Raw genomic sequence first — 20086 nt, 5'->3', positions numbered from 1 at the left:
CATATCTTACTTCAGTTTGGTCGTATTTCTATCATCATCAATTGAAAATAACCTACTTTCAGTAAAAATCATCATTCCTAAACTTTATAGGAATTGAGCCTTTGTCACAAATTCTGATTTTCTAATCTTCATGAAACCTAATGTCATACTCCTTAATATTTCAAATAATGATGATTTCTTTTAGATCAAATAATTTAACTTTGAAATAAAGGTTTACAACATCAGATTGCAGAGATATAGAGATTAGAACATTTGAGTTTGTGTAGCCAGAGACTCAAATACATCCTTTAATGAATAATAAAAAAAAAATCATTTTATAGATAAAAAAGATAATGTTAAAAATGTTGTAAACTATGATAGAGAGAACAGGAAGTTTCTTATTTCTAGTAAAATGTATGCAACATCAGTGAGCCTCATAAAACTGTGGAATAGGAAGACGACTTTCAGATTTACATACAGTTTACTGTACTTGAAACACTGCAATTGTGCAGTGTTAACAGATCCATATTACTAAAGTAATTGTTTTTGAAGCCACTGGTAAAACCATTTACTTTTCATTAATTTCTATTACACATAATATTGTTTGATTGTCGTCTTCCTATTCCACAGTTTTAAAGGTTTCACTGTAGTTTCAATAAATCTCATAAAACCATGCATACCATTCTTGATTATTTAAATATTTGAGATTATGTTATTGGATTTAATCAGATAGATAGATAGATACCCACCCAGATAGACAGATACAAGGATTCCTGGCCAAATTGAAAATTGAGCTGATCATTAGGTTTGCATAAATTATTCTATCAGAGTTGAGAAATAAAAGGAATATACACAAGATGAGAATGGGAAAAATATTGAAGAATAAAGTTGTAATCCACCGAATTTGAATTGTAAGGTCGTGGCATATTCGATTCACAACGGTACCCTGTCAATCATAGATAACAATGAGAAAGATATCGCTGGTTTTCTATTTTAAAAAGAGAAAATTATTTCAATTTCCTGTTCCGTATTTTCAGTTTTATAGGAAAAAAACCTGAATTTGATTAATTTTTCGATAAAACAACCAGGATTTTCTTGTGTCACTCAAAATTACGTCGTCCAGCTCTTTAAGACTCATTTACGCAAAGCATTCGTAAAAATCGTAAATTCACGAACATATATAAAGTATAACAGACAAATTAACTGAAAGAGTTGGTGTATACCCATCCATCCTTCAGCAGACATATTGACGTTTTAATTCTATTCAAGTCAAGATTTATCACCTGAACACATTTTTGGGAGAATTCAACACCTTCTGCACAAATTAAACATTTTTCAAGTAAGTTAATAATTGGTAGGAGAAGAATTAGAAAATAAGTAGGTGGTGTACACCCAGCGTGAATTAGTGGATTTTAACACATTTTTATATCAAACCTTATATTTTATACGATATACATTATTTTAGAAGGAATGTTACAAATTATCGATAAAGTGTCATGTCCTTTTCACAACAGTACTCCAAAACTTTTGTCTATAATCAAATCTAATCCATGCTTTCTTTTTGAAATATCATTATTTAAATTGTGGTTTATCTAAAAGACAAGTTACTTGCTCTGAATTCACCTTTTTTCAAGCGTGAACAAATGTTGACATGTTTCATTATTTAGACTCAGGGTCATTTGAAAATACGACAAGTTTAATCGTAGACTAAATGCATTTTATTGAAATTGTGAACAAGAATTTTAGTTTTTGATGATACGCCACATAAATTAGATAAAATAATTATTTCTGTCAATTTTTAGTTTAGAAAGTTATTTGAAAATATATCCATGGATAGATTAGCTCCGAACTTCTAGCCATAAATTAGTATAATGATTTAACCCTTACACGAGAACAAATGCGCGTAGTCTTGAGAACAAATGCGCGTAATCTGATTTACATAAAATCTGCATCCGATGAACGCCATTTAAATTTTCTTACACAGGGCAAAACATTGTAAAATATATCTTTTGAAAATCAAAAGTTATAAAATGAACAAAACAGCCTGTAAATTAAGTTTTTTTACAGCCTCCCTAATTCTATGAATAATTAAGGTTTTTTTTGTAAAAGGGTTTAAAACTACTCTATTGTTTGGGCATTTCTTTAATCCCTGTTATTTAACAAATTTAAAACGAAAAAAACGTATAATCTGAGCAGTGGCGGTTTTACTTCCTATTAAAACAGATCGTGAAATATAACTTTTATTTAGGATATGCAAAAACAGTATTTTCAAGATAATCTAAATAGCATAAAAGTAAAAAAAGAATTTTTCTAAATTAAAAACAATTTTTGAATTTTTTTGTCAAATTTAAATACAATTTGAAATTATTCTATTTTCAATGGTAATATCAGAATTGTAATTGAACTTATTTAAATCGGAGAATTTATTGGGTGTTGTTTTGCATATAAAGTAAGTAGGAGTTTAACTTAACGAGTTGTCGAAGTGAGCTGGACTTATATTGGTGTTTTAACAGTGGTCTGGGGGTATATTGTGTAAATACCTGAATATTAGGTGATTAAGGAGGGGGAGGGGGGTTATGCGGAGAAGAATAGTTTTGCAACTAAAATGTGCAAAAACAAAAATAATATGCAAAATTTTCAAACCTTAGTGTGCAAAAGTTGTTTAAAATGTGTTTGCAAAAAACGTATACGCAATATGTATTACTTTGTCATCGATTTCTAAAGAGAATATAACAAAAAAACAGTAAAAATTTTGATAAAGCATTTTAACCAAATTTTGAAATTATTATTTAATCCAATGAATAACTTTTTTAGAACTATGTATTAGAGTCCGGTATCACTTTACAAACTATGAAAAATTTATCCATTTTAACGTAAACATTATTTCGTTTTCTCGTTCAACAAAAGTCCCATCCCACCCCCCAATATCAATATTTATGTATATGTATAATGTATATTCTATGGTCCCCCGGAGTGCTACACAAATCCTACCAAAATCTCCAGAAAATCTTTTATCTATGATGATTCTCATTAGGGGGCGATTAACTACTACTTTAAATGCCAAAATTCATTTTTGTTAAAAGATACAAATCTTTTTATGCAATCTAAAAATAATCAATCATATTTTGTACAGGAGAGAAATCGGTATTTTAAAGATAAGCAATTTTACAAATACTATCTTTAGAATAAAGCAAATTTCCTTAAAGGTGAAATTGTTTTGATTAAACCCCCTGTATGCTAGTTTTGACGCCCCTATGAATTTGATTCTGAATAACTTGATAATTGATTAGATTTTCTAGCTTGAGGAACTTGGAACTAATTAATTCAAATTTTAGAAAATTATTCATTTCAATTCAGATGGATTGTGTATTAGTAGACCTAGTTGGATAGATAGTGATAATCTATAAATTCGGAGAAATCATGGCGCTGCATGCCACATCTCTTCTTGTTTTTCTTCTCATGTGCTGTCGGGGCTATAAAGAAGTCAGCAACCCCACTTTATAACCCCCGAGTATGGATCGGAAGGAAAATAATGTGGTCACAATATAGGGATATCTATATAAAGTAGAAATCATATTTAAAAGGAACTGTAGTCGTAATTTTAAATGACTCTCCATTAATAAAGTCAAATGTTCGATTCACAATGGTACTGGAAAAAGTTTTGTCTGATCAAGAGTTATAGAGTTTATTAAGTTCAACTTTTAACACTTAAATTATGTCCAATTGTGTTTTCTCTACACGAGTTACTTCCACAGTTCTAGATAGAATCAGAATTAAAAAAATTTAAGGAAAAAAACGGTATCTTCTAAATTATTGATCAAATACATTTTTTAAATGGAGGATCACTTGAAATTAAAATGACAGTCCCTGTAATTAGAATGTTTGTTATCAAAGTGTGTGGTAAGGAGTATCATCTAGTTTAATTACAGCTGTCAGGTGATATCAAATAATAAAACTTTAATCAATAAAATGTTTTTTTTTTACATTTTTAACAAAATACGTGAGCCAGTTTTTTCAAGGACAGTTTGAATACTGCCAATAATCACGCAGAACTCACAAGACAAAATTATACAATGGATAACATCATTTTTAGCTCAGAAATCTAAAATTTAATTTAAAGAAAATGTAAAGGAAAGCTTCTTAACACTATCACGATTGGTTAGGGGTGGGGGGTGTTTTTAATGTAAATATTTAGAATAAGAGGTCCCTTTAATTAAAATATTTAGAATAAGATATCCCTTTAATTAAAATATTTAGAATAAGATGTCCCTTTAATTAAAATATTCAGAATAAGATGTCACTTTAATTAAAATATTTAGAATAAGATGTCCCTTAAATAAAAACATTTAAAATAAGATGTCCCTTTATGAAAATATTTAGAATAAGATGTCCCTTTATAAAAATATTTAGAATGGGAAAGACGATAGTGGTGATAGAAAGATGGTATATCCTCTCAATCTTCTCAATCATGTAAATAAGAATATTTACTTAAACTGATCAATCTGAATAATCTGAATAATATTAAGAATGAAGGTGACTAATTTTGTAGTGAACCTCAAAAGCAGAATCACAACAAAAAATGTAAAAGATCTAATCTCTGATGTAAAAGATCTAATCCCTGATATAAAAGATCTAATCTCTGATGTGAAAGATCTAATCTCTAATTTAAAAGATCTAATCTCTAATGAAAAAGATCTCATCTCTGATGTAAAAGATCTAATCTCTAATGTAAAAGATCTAATCTAAAGATCTAATCTCTGATGTAAAAGATCTAATCTCTAATGTAAAAGATCTAATCTCTAATGTAAAATATCTAATCTCTAATGTAAAAGATCTAATCCCTGATATAAAAGATCTAATCTCTGATGTAAAAGATCTAATCTCTAATTTAAAAGATCTAATCTCTGATGTAAAAGATCTAATCTCTAATGTAAAAGATCTAATCCCTGATATAAAAGATCTAATCTCTGATGTAAAAGATCTAATCGCTAATGTAAAGATCTAATCTCTGATTGCAAATATTTAATCTCCGATGTAAAGACACAGAATTTTTCTAGCTTGAGGCTTTTTATTCCTGACAAATTTACTCTATTTTGTCTCACTTTGCTAAAAGAACCCAATCAAAGAAAACAAACACCGTTATATACATGGAGAGATTAACGACCTAGTTCCTTTATAGGTAGATGTTGTTAATCGCGTTGAATAGGTTTTAGAAAAAAAATTGTAAACTTTCATGATTTCAAAACTGTTTTTTGATAAATTTTGCTTTAATTAAATCTTTATCATAAAAAAAATCTAAAAATTGAAAAACGATTCAAAAACTATCATTACAAATTGATAGCATTTGCATAATTTTTGGGTCGTTTTTGGATCTTTTTGGGTTTTTTTGGATCGTATTTGGATCGTTTTTGGCTCGTTTTTGGATCGTTTTTTTGCATTCATCTTCTGCCAGAGTCAAAATTTGACATATTGTAAGAAAATAAATGTAATAACAAAGGAACTGAGTTTTTGCCACAAATTATGATTTTACAATCGCCATATCTTTTCAACCGGATGGTGCAAACCTTTGATATTTCAAACTATCATTATTTGATCTAAAATGATTCATAGTTTGAAATATCTAAGGTCTCCGACATTCAAATGTAAAGATATAGGGATAAGAAAATCAGAGTTTGTGACCAAAACTCAATTCCTTTAGAAAACATTTTCTATTCTTACATTATGCCAAATATTGACCCTGGCAGAAAACTGACCAAAAACTAACAAACTGTACTGTACTGTACTGTACATAGGACAATGTTCCAATGTGCTGTATGGAACACCTGGGGTCCTGTAGAACCTGTCGCATTGGTAGCTTTCCCATCATGGACTGATTCAACAATAGGTTTAACTCATCTTTTTCATGGGTTAAAGGCACTGGTTACAAATTTCCCATCATGGACTGATTCAACAATAGGTTTAACTCATCTTTTTCAAGGGTTAAAGGCACTGGTTACAAATTTCCCATCAAGGACTGATTCAACAATAGGTTTAACTCATCTTTTTCATGAGTTAAAGGCACTGGTTACAAATTTCCCATCATGGACTGATTCAACAATAGGTTTAACTCATCTTTTTCATGGGTTAAAGGCACTGGTTACAAATTTCCCATCATGGACTGATTCAACAATAGGTTTAACTCATCTTTTTCATGGGTTAAAGGCACTGGTTTCAAATTTCCCATCATGGACTGATTCAACAATAAGTTTAACTCATCTTTTTCATGGGTTAAAGGCACTGGTTACAAATTTCCCATCATGGACTGATTCAACAATAGGTTTAACTCATCTTTTTCAAGGGTTAAAGGCACTGGTTACAAATTTGAATTTTCAACCACAAAAATCGCTTGATCTCGATATCCCCTATTGGCACTATTAGTTTGAGAATATAAAATAAAAACTAGTCATTCCATTAACTTCGTTTTAGTCTTTCCTCCACTAATCAAAGCTCACTTCAACCCCTGATCAATCCATTTTGGATACATTTGAATTTGAGAGTTAATGCTCGATCCATCAATTAAAGCTTTCCTTGCAGGGTATGACCACCACGGGATATTAAATGAGGAATTATGTTTATCCGTAGGTCTCCATAAGATGGAGATCATGCTTGATTCCGAAATCCAAAGGAAAAGTTCTGACTGCTGTTTTTGTTTCAGGATTTTTTGCGAACTGGGGAAATATTGGAATGTACATTGGGTTCTTACCCTTTATGATTCTACTACAGAGGAGTTTAAGATACTCAGTTCTTATTTCAGGACTACTGGTGGCCATTGGAGCTTCAATAAAATGCATAGGCAAAGATGATATTTAAACAGAATCTAATTCCTTTGTGCGATGTGGAAATTCTAAAGATTCTGAATTTCCCAAATTTTAACATTTTTAATTGTTTCACTTTCTATTTTCTTCTTCCCTCTCTTTTCTCATTTTTTTCATTTCACATTTACCTTGTTCTTCCTTTTTCACATTTACCTTGTTCTTCCTTTTTCACATTTACCTTGTTCTTCCTTTTTCACAATTACCTTGTTCTTCCTGTTTCTTGTTTTTTATTTCCTTGTTCTTTTAATTTTACTTTCTTCATTTCTTTCTTTTTACCTTTTTTGTCTTATAAACGTTTTTACATTTTTATTAATTGATACATAAGCCAATCATATTGCAACTTATTTAAACTTTAAAGGAAACTAATTGTCGTGCCAAATTGAAAAGTTTGTCAACCCCGTAGAATTGTTGTTATTTTAAGGTTAGGTGCACATTGATCGCATACAAATATATATCAGAGACGGAATTTAAAGAATTTGAGTCGCGGTTTAAATCCGCTAAAACCCGGTTTAAATTAAGCGCCGGCATAAATCTGGAAACATTTTATACAATTTTAAGTGGAACCAGCAATATTTAAACCGCGGCTTAAATTTAAACCGCCGCTCAAATTCTTTAAATTCGGCCTCTGAACAACTTGTCTTTTCCTGAAACTTTTACAGATAAAATTAAAATTACACTTTTTTTACGTCGCTTAATGCTTATGTTTTTTTTTGATAATCTATTTGTGAAAATATTTCAGGTTGGTTTCATATGAAGGAGAATATATTTACAATAATTTGTCATATTGCAGCATTTCTCAACTCACTTGCAGGAAATCATTTTTTTAGAAAACAAACTTGTTAAAAAATATTTATTTTATTTGTTCAAATGTAATTAACCCGAATAAGACAGGAGATCTTTTGATAACCATAGCCTTATTTGGAGGAGGAGAAACCCAACATTTTGTGCCCTCTCTCTCCCTAGAACTTGAAAATGAAAAATTTGATTTTTAACAAAAATATACATGAGGGACATAATTCTACATGTTTGAAGAACTCTACAGAATGTAAATTTAACATTGTTTGTTGAAATTGGCTATTTGGTTAAAATGAAGAAAACATTTATTTTTAAAGAAAAACAGAAGATTCTTGAAAAAAGATTTCCAGGAATTGTTTTATGTTCAGCTCCTCCTCTTCTTTCAGCAGTATGGTTTCCACCAGAGGTATTGTTTCTAATTAAAGGAATTGGAAACGTAATTTTTATTGACTTTTTAGAGATAGCCAAGTTTGATTCAAAACAGCATTCTTTATCGTTTTTTATCTTGAGAAGATAAATTCTCTTATTTTTTTTTTTATTGCATAAATCAATAAGTCACTTTCACAGAAATTTCCAATAGAAAATAATCAATTTTTGGATAGAAAAATGAATATAAAAAATTTAAGGATTTTCCATTTGATATATTTCCCTTTTCAAATTAAGGATCCTTTGAAGTTGCGGCAAAAACTCCTAAATCAGCGAAAGAAACTTTGACTGACTTTAAGTTTAAAGAACTATACAAAGGAATTGAGTATTTACAACAAACTTAAATTTTCTAACCCCTTTATCTTTGAAAACTGATGGTGTAAACTTTTGATGTTTAAAATTTAGACTATTTGATCTACCAGAATTAAAAGTTTGAAATATCAAAGATTTGGGAAAACGGGTGTTAAGTTATAATAATTAGAAAATCTGAGTCTGTGGCAAGAACTCAATTACTTTCCTTGAAAAAAATGCTGATAGAAAAACTTTCTCTGTTTAATAAAAAAGTAAACTTTTTATATATCTAATATGCTCATAAATTATATAGGTCACTTTGGATTTAACATTCCCCTTGTTAAACAAATATGCAAAAACTTTGATTTTAAAGTTAATAAATGAATAAAGTCTTTGCCCCAAACTTTTATTTTCTAATTTCTTTATCTTTGAAACCAATGTCAGGTTATGTCAGGTTGTCAAGATAAAGGAATTAGAAAAATCGAGTGTGTGGCAAAGACTCATTTCCATTAGGAGCGGGTGACTGCCACATGTATAGGACAGACATTAAACGGCCTGGGAGGCGGTGTCAGTTACTTTATAGCAAACATATTTGTCAGTCAAAACATTGATAATCAAACAGGTAAACAAACAAATCAAATATTTTTTGGATTATTTGTGGAGATGAATATTTTCTTTAATTTTGATTTTGATATCTACATACAATACTTTTGGTGTTTTTAAGAATTCCTTTGAAAATAAAATGAAAATATCACATGCTAACATTTTTAAGGCTAGAATTTTTCATCTAAGGCACTACGGGGGTTGGGGTGGGGGGATTGTAATTCATCCCTCCGCCTAAAAATAATTCCTGAATGGGATAGATTTTTATAAAACATACTGGCAAGGGCGTATACAGTATTAAATCTAGGTGGGCCAAAAAAGTTTTTTGACCCCCCCCCCTTAATAGCTCCTAAGGGGGGGGGGCAAAGTAAAGAATTTCAAAAAGGAAGTTACAATATAAAAGAATGGATACATATTTTCAATATCAGACAATTTTCTAAAATGAATACCATAACCCATAACTTTGATAATACTTAAATCTGTGCAGATTTAATGTAACAGAATTCGTAGTTTTAAATTTTAAAGGTTTAAGGTACCATTAGATTGCAAAGATAAAGGGACTTGACAATTTGAGTTAATAGCAAAAACTCAATTCTTTTAAATTTTCAGATATTTCTGATAAACAAGTTGAATACAGAAAGGAGCTGAATGACTATATTTGGGTTCTGGCAGGACCCACCATTGCTCTTTTATTTTTTACTCTCCTTCATTTCCCGAGTAAGCCCTCAACTCCTCCGAGTCTAAGCTCACAGGATGAGAGGCTTGCAATGCTCCCTGGATTAGTTCTGATGATCAAAAATAAAAGCTTTTTGCTCCTGCTTTTGGCGTATTCCATAAGTCAGGGGGTTTCTGGTATGTATGGAGCTATCATGGCAGCTAATCTTAAAACATTCAGAGTCAATGGACAATACCTTAGGTACACTTTTAAATATTTACCCCCTCCCCCTTTTCTTTTTGTAAACCTAGAAGTCTGGGTGTTACTCCCCCCCCTTTCCACTGAAAAAAATGGATTCAATAACTAAAAAATCAAAAAATATCTACATTTTTTCTTTTCTTTATATATATATATATAAATTAATGTCTTCGCAATAGATGGTTAAGTGGCTCTACCAAATTTGCTTATATTTATTAAGGAACCCAATGGGTACCCCGGGGATTGCAAAACAATGAAATTACAATTGCCATCATATTTGTATACTATGTTCGGGAAGAACTATGAAATACTAGCTGAAGGGCTCGGCATTGCCAGTGGAAAAAAAATGGAAAACAAATTTTGAAAAAAAATATTGTAAAACAAAAATTTGAGAAAAAAATTCAGCCAAATCGGTTCAGACGTTTGGCCGGCTATACGCAACATATATATATATATACGAATTTCTTGTTTTATTATATAGATAAAATAAACTTGGGCAACGCATACTTATACATACTTATACATACTTGTACAGATACAGGGTGTTCTCAGTCGTCAGTTCTTATTAATTCTAATTCTATTTTGTAAACGAGAGAGTGCAAGTTATTTTTTGCAGTGAAACCTATATTGGCACACTGGGTGTAACAACATCTGTTGTATCAACATTTGGAGGGCTCATTGCTGCAAGATTAACAGATAAAATTCAGGAATTATAATATGTTAAAAAGAAAATCATCCAAAACTCTTTTTTCCTAATCCATCTTTCTTCTCCGATCAAAGAGTAAAATTTTCAAATAGATTTACAGCGTCAGGTTGCAACTAAAAGATATTAGAAAATTGGAGTTAAAAGCAGTTTTTAACTCCCATTGTTAAAACAATTTTTGTATAAATATTTTCGTTTAGGGGCACATGAAGGTTTCAATACTTGGTCTGCTTGTGATTGCAACTTTAATCTATACTATACTATCATTACTATTCCTAAAGGTAATAGTAAATCAAATTCAAATACTATATAATTGTATTCTTTATACTTTTCTAAGCCAACCCATACGGAATTTACAGGAACTAAAACATTATTTCAAGGGACCCCCCTCCGCCCCTATATTTTCAAAGTGGTAACACGATTGCCAACTTTGCTCATTTTGGAATCTGATTATTTCTAACTATGGTTTCTCTACTATTGTTACTTGCAAATTTCTACTGCGAGAAAACAAAAAAGAATTATTAGAATTAATACCTTTTAAACCAAGAAAACAAAAAGATCTTCCACATTATTAATAAGATATAGGTTTCTAATGCTACAATTGTGAACCGGTCATTATACTATCTTAACGTAAAATAAAAATATTATTTTTGTAGGTATTTGAGCTTCCTAGTTTCCTAAGTCTAGAAGTATCTATATTTGCCCTCCTAGTTCTAGGAAACGGATTCTGCCAGAGTTCATGCCCCCTTTTTACAGGCATTTTATACTTAAATAAATATTATTATTATTATTATTATTATTATTATTATTATTATTATTATTATTATTATTATTATTATTATTATTATTACTATTATTATTATTATTATTATTATAATTATTATCATGATTGTTGCATAACATAGCAGCTAGTTTTAAACAATCCTCTAATGGATAAATAATCAAAGTTTTTCTGATAAAAAGTAATTGATTTCTTGTCACGCACCTCTGACTCTTTAGTAAACGTAAATTCAACCTAATGTCTGACTGCGTCAACTTTGTTGCACCGGCTAGTCCTATTGAGTGTCTGCTTTATTTACCCAATGTTCTGGCGATTCAGTACAAACTGGGACCGGAAAGGTTGACCCGGCTCGGAAATTCAAATGTACTACGGCTGCCAGTGTTGTTTTAATATGGAAAAAAATATTTTTCTAGAACTATGTGCTGAGATATGTTTTCCTGCCAGTGAACTGTTGGTTGGAGGAGCTATATTTTTAGGGTATGGATGGGAATAAAAATGAATGTGAGGGGGGGGGGTAATTTTTTCTTATTTAGCCAAAGGAACTGATTACTCGGGTTATACTCTAATATTCTAACCGCTTTACAGCTTTGCAATCCAGTGTATTGAATCACTAACAGAATTTATAATTTCACATAAGAAATATCTATGACATCAAGTTGCAAAGATAAAAGAATAAAAATTATAATTTGAAGAAAGTTTACAGTTACTTTTAATCAATAATTATTTTAATTTTGTTTTAATTCTAGATTTGGTACTGTGTCTTTCATCTTCCTCTCAGTTTTCAGGTATTATGAATATTAAATTCGAACTAAAGCCTTGGCACAAACTCAGTTTTTCAAAATCCTATATATTGGCGAGCTGCTACATTTATTTTAAACTTTGGCTATTTGTTCCAGCAAAATTTATTGTTTGAAATATCAAAAATTTGAAGCATTAGGATGAGAGGTAAGTGATCAGTTACATTTCCTCAAAAATAAACGTAAAACTTAGGAATAAAAAATATTTTAGTATTCCTGGAATTGGAATTTATTGGTTGAATTTTGTTCTTCCAGCCAGGTAGGAGAATAATAAAATTTAGCTGCAAGGTTTACGAAAAATATAATGATATTATCCTATTACACGCACCTCTGACCCATTACTAAAAGTAAATTCAACCTAATGTCTGACCACGTCAACCTTGTTGCACAGGCTATTCCTATTGAGTGTCAACTTTATTTACCCAATGTCCGGGCGATACAGTACAAACTGGGACTGGAAAGGTTGACCCGGCTCGGAAATTAAAATGTACTACGGCTGCCTGTGATAAAGTCATAGCTAGATATAAATTTGACAAACATTTTTTCATATTTATCAAACCTTAAAATGTTCCCTTATTTGTTTTGGACACCAATGGTTTATTTTTAAAATCTTCTACTTTCTGTTCAGTTCGTTTCTTCCTGTTTTGCTGGTTCTCCTGGTTAAGGGATCATATCCTCGGCTTCAAATTGATCTTAATGGAAAAATATAAGTTTCTCATATTTTTATGTTTATTAGTATATTATGCACCAAAGGAATTGAGTCTTTGTTACAAACTCTGATTTGCTAATACCTATATATTTTCCTCTTGATGGTGTAAACCTTTGATATTTCAAACTTAGATTTTTTTATCTAACAGAATTCATAGTTTAAATTATATCTAAGGTCTACGGCATTGGGTTACAAAGATATAGAGATTAGAAAATCATAGTTTGTGACAAAGACTCAATTCCTTTATTTAGACTTCATCCATCTTACGATCCCCTGCAGCTGTACTAATGTCCTTTTTAACTAAATCATTAAACTAAACACAAACTTTTAAGCATTTCCACAAGTTCATTTAAAAAATTTTCTTTTTTGTGAGAAACCCAACTTTAAGATTTCCTTAAATATATCTAGGAATGCGATAAGTGTTGAAAGACTAGAAAACAAGAACAACACATTTAGTTTTTCATGCTTACCCTCTTTTTGTTCTTCCAAAAGTTGTAAAAACCCATTTCCCATTCCCCTAACTAGCGCTCCCTCTCCCCCAACCATCGCCCCTTTGATAATTTTCCAAAGTAGCATTAAAGTTACCCCTTTTAGACTAAGGTAGGTGTTGATAAAGTACATTTCTAGATAATGAAACCCCTCTACAGGGGTTTTCCGACGGATAAAAATTGAAAATCCCCCAATTATCTCGAAAAAAGCGGGAAAATAAATTATGTGTATTATTTGAATTATTGCCCAGGGCGTTCGGACCCAATTTAGAATAATCCTCGTATATACAGAAGTTGTAATTGCACCCTTAAACACGCCTCCAATAAATTCAGAGATACATACATTCATAACTAAATGTAGAAAATAAAAGATGAAAGGTTATTTTCAAACCGAAATAATCCTAAGTTCAACTAAATTTAAAGTCAATTATTTCGGCTACAATCGGTTTCCCAGTACATACATTTTAAATAAACGATTAAAAATAGCTTTAAAGTTTTTTTCGTAGATATCGTTCAGGATTATCTTTATGCACAAATATTGACCTACGAGTTGCTAAGCTCAAGTTCTTAAAAAAAGGAAAAAGTTATGTGATCAAAATATCACGTTTTAAAATAAATTGCTAAAAGTAGAGCTACCGTTTTTCTGGTCCTGGAGAGTTGAGACTGAAACTTTTTGTTGGAATAGCGCTAAACCATATCTAATAAACTCAAGATACGCAGATTATCTTTTAGATGTTATTCTAACAATACATTCTTATCAAATGATACAAAGAACAGGAAAAATTAAGGTGTACAATGACATAGAATAAACCGACTTAATGCATTTAAAAAAAAAAACATTACAAGTTTTGGCCTCTTGAGTCCCGGAGTCCTGGAGATAAATGGTTGTATTTGTATTGTATTTGGTTAAAGGTAGTTGATACTCTAGGGTTTGCTGACACAGTCCTTCCAGGAGGCAGATTTATGTACTTAATATACATATACATACATACAGTAGGATACAGGGTGTACTTAATATACATATACATATACATACATACAGTAGGGTACAGGGTGTAGTTAATATACATATACATATACATACATACAGTAGGATACAGGGTGTAGTTAATATATATACATATACTTACATACAGTAGGGTACAGGGTGTAGTTAATATACATATACATATACATATATACAGTAGGGTACAGGGTGTACTTAATATACATATACATATACATACATACAGTAGAGTACAGGGTGTAGTTAATATAAACTCTTATACATATACTGGGTGTAGTTACTATATATAAATATACATACATACAGTAGGGTACGGGGTGTAGTTAATATACATATACATATACATAAATACAGTAGGATACAGGGTGTAGTTAATATATATATACATATACATACATACAGTAGGGTACAGGGTGTAGTAAATATACATATACATATACATATATACATTAGGGTACAGGGTGTACTTATTATACATATACATATATATACATACAGTAGAGTACAGGGTGTAGTTAATATAAACTCTTATACATATACAGGGTGTACTCAATATACATACAGTAGGATACAAGGTGTAGTTAATATATATTTTTATACAGATGCACGGTGTACTCAATATACATACTTATACAGATACAGGGTGTACTCAATATACATACTTATACAGATACAGGGTGTACTCAATATACATACTTATACAGATACAGGGTGTACTAAATATACATAAACATACATACAGTAGGATACAGGGTTTAGTTAATATATATTCTGATACAGATACGCGGTTTACTCAAAATACATACGGTAGGATACAGGGTGTACTCAATATACATATACATACACATACAGTAGGATACAGGGTGTAGTTAATATATATTCTTATACAGATACACGGTGTACTCAAAATACATACAGAAGGATACAGGGTGTAGTTAATTTATATTCTTATACAGATACACGGTGTACTTAATATACAAACTATACATACTTTTACAGTTTGTGTCTACTCTATATACATAATTATACATATATAGGGTGTACTCAATAAAAATACTTATATAGACACAGGGTGTACTCAATATACATACTTATACAGATACAGGGTGTACTCAATTTACATACTTATACAGATACAGGGCGTACTCAATATACATACTTATATATATGTACAGGGTGTATTAGAAATGAAAAATGTATCATGAAATTAAATTAAAGTGTACGAAAACCTCCAACGGAAAAAACTATTAATTTTCTTTTACATTAATATATTTTACAATCAACGTATGTCTGAATATAAACAGGAGCAGTTGGATTGAAATTTATTCAATAAACAGTTAGAAATTTACTTTCCATTTCCTTCCCCCCCCCCCCTCCCCTCCCCTCCCTCTCCTTCACCCTTTCACGAGGAGCAACTGTTGCACGCTCTTTGCCCAGCAGGTATGACCCCCTCTGCGCCCCCCTGACTCCCCTCCCACACCGCACGTGGCACTCAAAACAATTTACCCCCTAAAGTGGTCATTGTGCATATTTTATAATACCCCCACCCCTCCTCCAACCCCCCTCCCTTCCATTTAGACCCGAATCTATAATGTTTCAAAATTTCATATTCCTAAAAATTCTTACTTAAACCAATTTAACACCTAATTGTTTAAAATTCCTCTTTTTGATTGAACTAAAAGATCTTGTTCTTGACCATTTAAAGACTAAAAGTTTCAATGATGATTTCATAATCCTAATTTCTTTTCTGAATCATCCCCAGCTTTTTTCTATTCTATGTCCAGGCCATTCTTTCATCTCAAATCTGCCATAAGGAATGATTTAAAGAGGTTTAAAACGAAAGAAAAGCTTTAATTTCTTACTTTTTTACTGAGATATAATACCATAGATACATATTCTGAACCTTTAGAAAATATATAGAACTGGAACTTAGCACGCGATACCCTTTAATATTCTATATAAACTTATCTATCTATCTTTTATCTATATAGAAATCTACATAAATCTATTTTTCTCTTTCTTTCTATCTTTACATTTCTAACTATTTATATTTATGTTTATAAAGGAATTGAGTCTTTTCCACAAACTCAAATTTTTAAACCTCTATTTCTTTTCAACCTAATAGCGTAATACTTTGATATTTCAAACTTAGACTTTTTGATCTAACAGAATGCATAGTTTGAAATATCTAAGGTCTACGACATTTGGTTGAGAAGATATAAAAATTAGAAAATACGATTTTGTTGCAAAAACTCATTTCCTTAGCCTTGCAATTATAAATAAAACCAAGAAAATTGAAATTTAGATGTACAACACAAATTATATCTATCTATTTATCTATCTATCTATCTATCTATCTATCTATCTATCTATCTATCTATCTATCTATCTATCTATCTATCTATCTATCTATCTATCTATCTATCTATCTATTCATCTAACTATCTATGAAAGTATGTATATGGTATTCTAAAATATAGAGCAGAAATACTGGTATACTGGTACAGCAGGGGGTACACTGACCACTCCAGTTTAATAAACACGATGCGGAAATCTATAAATCTGTTGGGTGCAACAAAATAAAAATCATTGAAGGATTAAATTTTTGTGATTTTGGGTAAGAAGTGGTTTAAAGAACAATTTAATTATTTAAGTTTCTAAAATTTCCGTAGTGTGGAAATTGTTTGATTTTATTTATTGTAGAATGTCTAAATATACAAAATGTAATTACTATATAGTTCAAAGAAATTCATATTTTAATAAAAAAAAATATAGGAAATACCGAGCTAGTCGTACATTTAACATTTTTATCGTTTTTTTTTCTCCAAAGGAATCGAGTTTTTGCCACAAACTCACATTTTCTAATTCTTATATCTTCACAATATGATGGTGTAAACCTTTGATATTTCAGACTTAGACTAATTGATCCAACAAAATTCATAGTTTGAAAAATCAAAAGTCTACAACATCGGGTTCAAAAAATCCGGGATTAGAAAATCTGAGTTTGTGGCAAAAACTCAGTTCCTTTATTTGCTTTAACGAATAGAATTTGGGGCAATTATGTTAAACATTTGCCAAATGCTCTACCAATTGTTAGATTAGAATTAAACATTTGTTTTGAAATCACTGATCCAGGGCTACAAAAAAGTATAATAAGTTGGCTAGAACGAAGACCCGAAAACTCTGAAATAAAAAGACGACTTGTAGACTCAAGTTATGACTTTAAATAGTCCAATGAGCATGGGGCATTGAAATTGAGCAGTTTAAACAGACTAAATTCACTTAATTATTAATTTAATTATTGTCTTATAAACTATTTGCTTTGTAACAACATTAAATACACTTAAGTATTGCTATAAAGCTAGTCGTCTTCCTTTTCCAGAGTTTACTGGTTATCACTGTAGTTTGAATATTCCCCTAACATTACATTCGTAACATCGAACAATCGAAAGCAATTCGATCTTACAGAATTTTTTTGGAAATTACAATTGGAATATTTGAGATTTTACAAAATTTAAGATTTTTAAGAACTTTGTAATGATATCTGGACAACTTTTAATTAGTAAGTATTTTTCAAATTTTTAGACAGCCTCGATTATAAAAGGTCGCATAGGCCTTGATTTTGTAGCCAAAGACATAACAATTTAAAATTTTTTTCTAGATTAAGGTTAAAGGGAGTAATTGGCTACTGTTAGTTTTTGCGTGAGTGTGTTCAAAATATCCGAATTATATCAAAACTCTTTTGATGATTCGATCTTACGAAAAAAAACAGGGTTTAAGGGCGCCTTATATAAACATTATTTTATATAATAGCTAGATTATATTCATGAATACAGTGCACACTTTTCTTGTCTCCGTCTGAAAAAAACTATTACAATGATTGATTATTCGCTGATTATACATGCAAAAATACCATGTTGCCAAAATAATGCAAATCTCGAGGCGCGCTGATGTGTAAAATTAGCCTGAAAACATTGCAAATTAAAAGTGCACTGATTTGCCTTTCCTCACTTCAGGCATTGAAATTGTGTTAAAACCATGAAAGAGGAAGAGAAAGGTTTGAGGGAGGGGGATGGGGGTAAAAATGGGGATAGAAAAAGTCAAGCCATTTGATTAAATATTTTTTCTTTTATATTCCTAATTACTAAAGAAAAAATAGTTTTTAAATATAAGAAGTTCTATTTTAATACTACCCTAAAAATGTTCAAACTATTTATTACTATTTTTGTAGTACAAATATCTAATGATACATTTTCCGGGGGCATTTTAAAGTGGTCTGAAATATTCCGGGGACATTTTGACGTGGTCTCAACATATTCTAGGAACATTTTGACGTAATTTCAACATATTCCAGGAACATTGTGACGTAATCTCAACATATTCTAGGAACATTTTGACGTGATCTCAACATATTCCAGGAACATTTGACGTAATCTCAACATATTCCAGGAACATTTTGACGTAATCTCAACATATTCCAGGAACATTTTGACGGGATCTCAACATATTCCAGGAACATTTTGACGAAATCTCAACATATTCCAGGAACATTTTGACGGGATCTCAAAATATTCTAGGAACATTTTGACGTGGTCTCAACATATTCTAGGAACATTTTGACGTGATCTCAACATATTCCAGGAACATTTTGACGTGGTCTCAACATATTCCAGGAACATTTTGACGTGATCTCACCATATTCCGGGGACATTTTAACATGGTCTCAACATATTCTGGGGACATTTTGACGGGGTCTCAACATATTCCGGGGACATTTTGACGGGGTCTCAACATATTCCGGGGACATTTTGACGTGATCTCAACATATTCCGGGGACATTTTGACGTGATCTCAACATATTCCGGGGACATTTTGACGTGGTCTCAACATATTCCGGGGACATTTTGACGTGATCTCAACATATTCCGGGGACATTTTGACGTGATCTCAACATATTCCGGGGACATTTTGACGTGATCTCAACATATTCCGGGGACATTTTGACGTGATCTCAACATATATTTGATCTTAATCTTCAGAGGTAAACAATGTATTGGACAGCACACGTACAGCGAACTACTATCATATATTGCAGTCATATTTTGCTCTTTACTTCAAAATCTTACTTAAATATGAATCATTAGATACTTGTTAGAAAAAGAAAAATATTTCGCACTTTCATAGTTTTAATATATTTCATTTACTAAACAGATATAATTATATAAAGGGTGAAGTAATAATGGAGATAATCCAATTAATAAAAAATATGTTGAAGTATTAATATTAAATATATTGCAGCCATCGTAAACATTACAAATTACAAAATGTTTCCCAAAATGTATGATTAAAGAAAAAACTGAGACGCCTATATATTCAACTTTATATCAGTCATCACTGTAGAATTTAAATTAAATGAGAGATTTTTTATTTTATATTCTCTAGAAAAGATAATTCACCCCAACCCACTTTGATTGCAAATTGTTTTTTAAAAAGGGTACAAAGACCCCCTACCCCTAACCCCCCGGAGGGTTCAAGATTTATGACCTTACTTACATAATATGCAGTAACTGGGGGGTTTCATCTATATGCAAACTGACCCCCCCCCTCTTCTCCATATCCCCCCCTCCTATTTTATCGTGTGCACCACTTATATTAAAACTTCCTCCAAAAAATTCTTCAGTACCCAAATTTCCTTTCCATGGAATTTATCTAATACATTTTTGACTGAAGGGGGGGGGGGG

General features: G+C 30.9%; 1 protein-coding gene across 1 annotated transcript; it reads left to right on the top strand.

Annotated features, from left to right (window-relative positions):
- The first annotated feature begins 3875 nt into the window (after positions 1-3875).
- Positions 3876-12868, top strand: LOC111714370 (disrupted in renal carcinoma protein 2 homolog). Its single transcript, XM_023489462.1, has 15 exons — positions 3876-3915; positions 4390-4449; positions 5772-5863; positions 6674-6811; positions 7573-7644; positions 7979-8034; positions 8859-8967; positions 9558-9864; positions 10478-10568; positions 10765-10845; positions 11221-11320; positions 11759-11822; positions 12092-12130; positions 12354-12401; positions 12771-12868. The coding sequence occupies exons 2-15, from the start codon at positions 4391-4393 to the stop codon at positions 12850-12852; spliced, it is 1338 nt and encodes a 445-aa protein (XP_023345230.1). The 5' UTR covers positions 3876-3915; position 4390; the 3' UTR covers positions 12853-12868.
- The last annotated feature ends 7218 nt before the right edge of the window (positions 12869-20086 follow it).

Source organism: Eurytemora carolleeae, unplaced genomic scaffold (assembly GCF_000591075.1).
Source record: "Eurytemora carolleeae unplaced genomic scaffold, Eaff_2.0 scaffold911, whole genome shotgun sequence".
In the NCBI taxonomy this organism is placed as follows: Eukaryota; Metazoa; Arthropoda; class Copepoda; order Calanoida; family Temoridae; genus Eurytemora; species Eurytemora carolleeae.
Note: the sequence above shows the minus strand (reverse complement) of the source record. Positions and strands in the feature narration are given on the sequence as shown.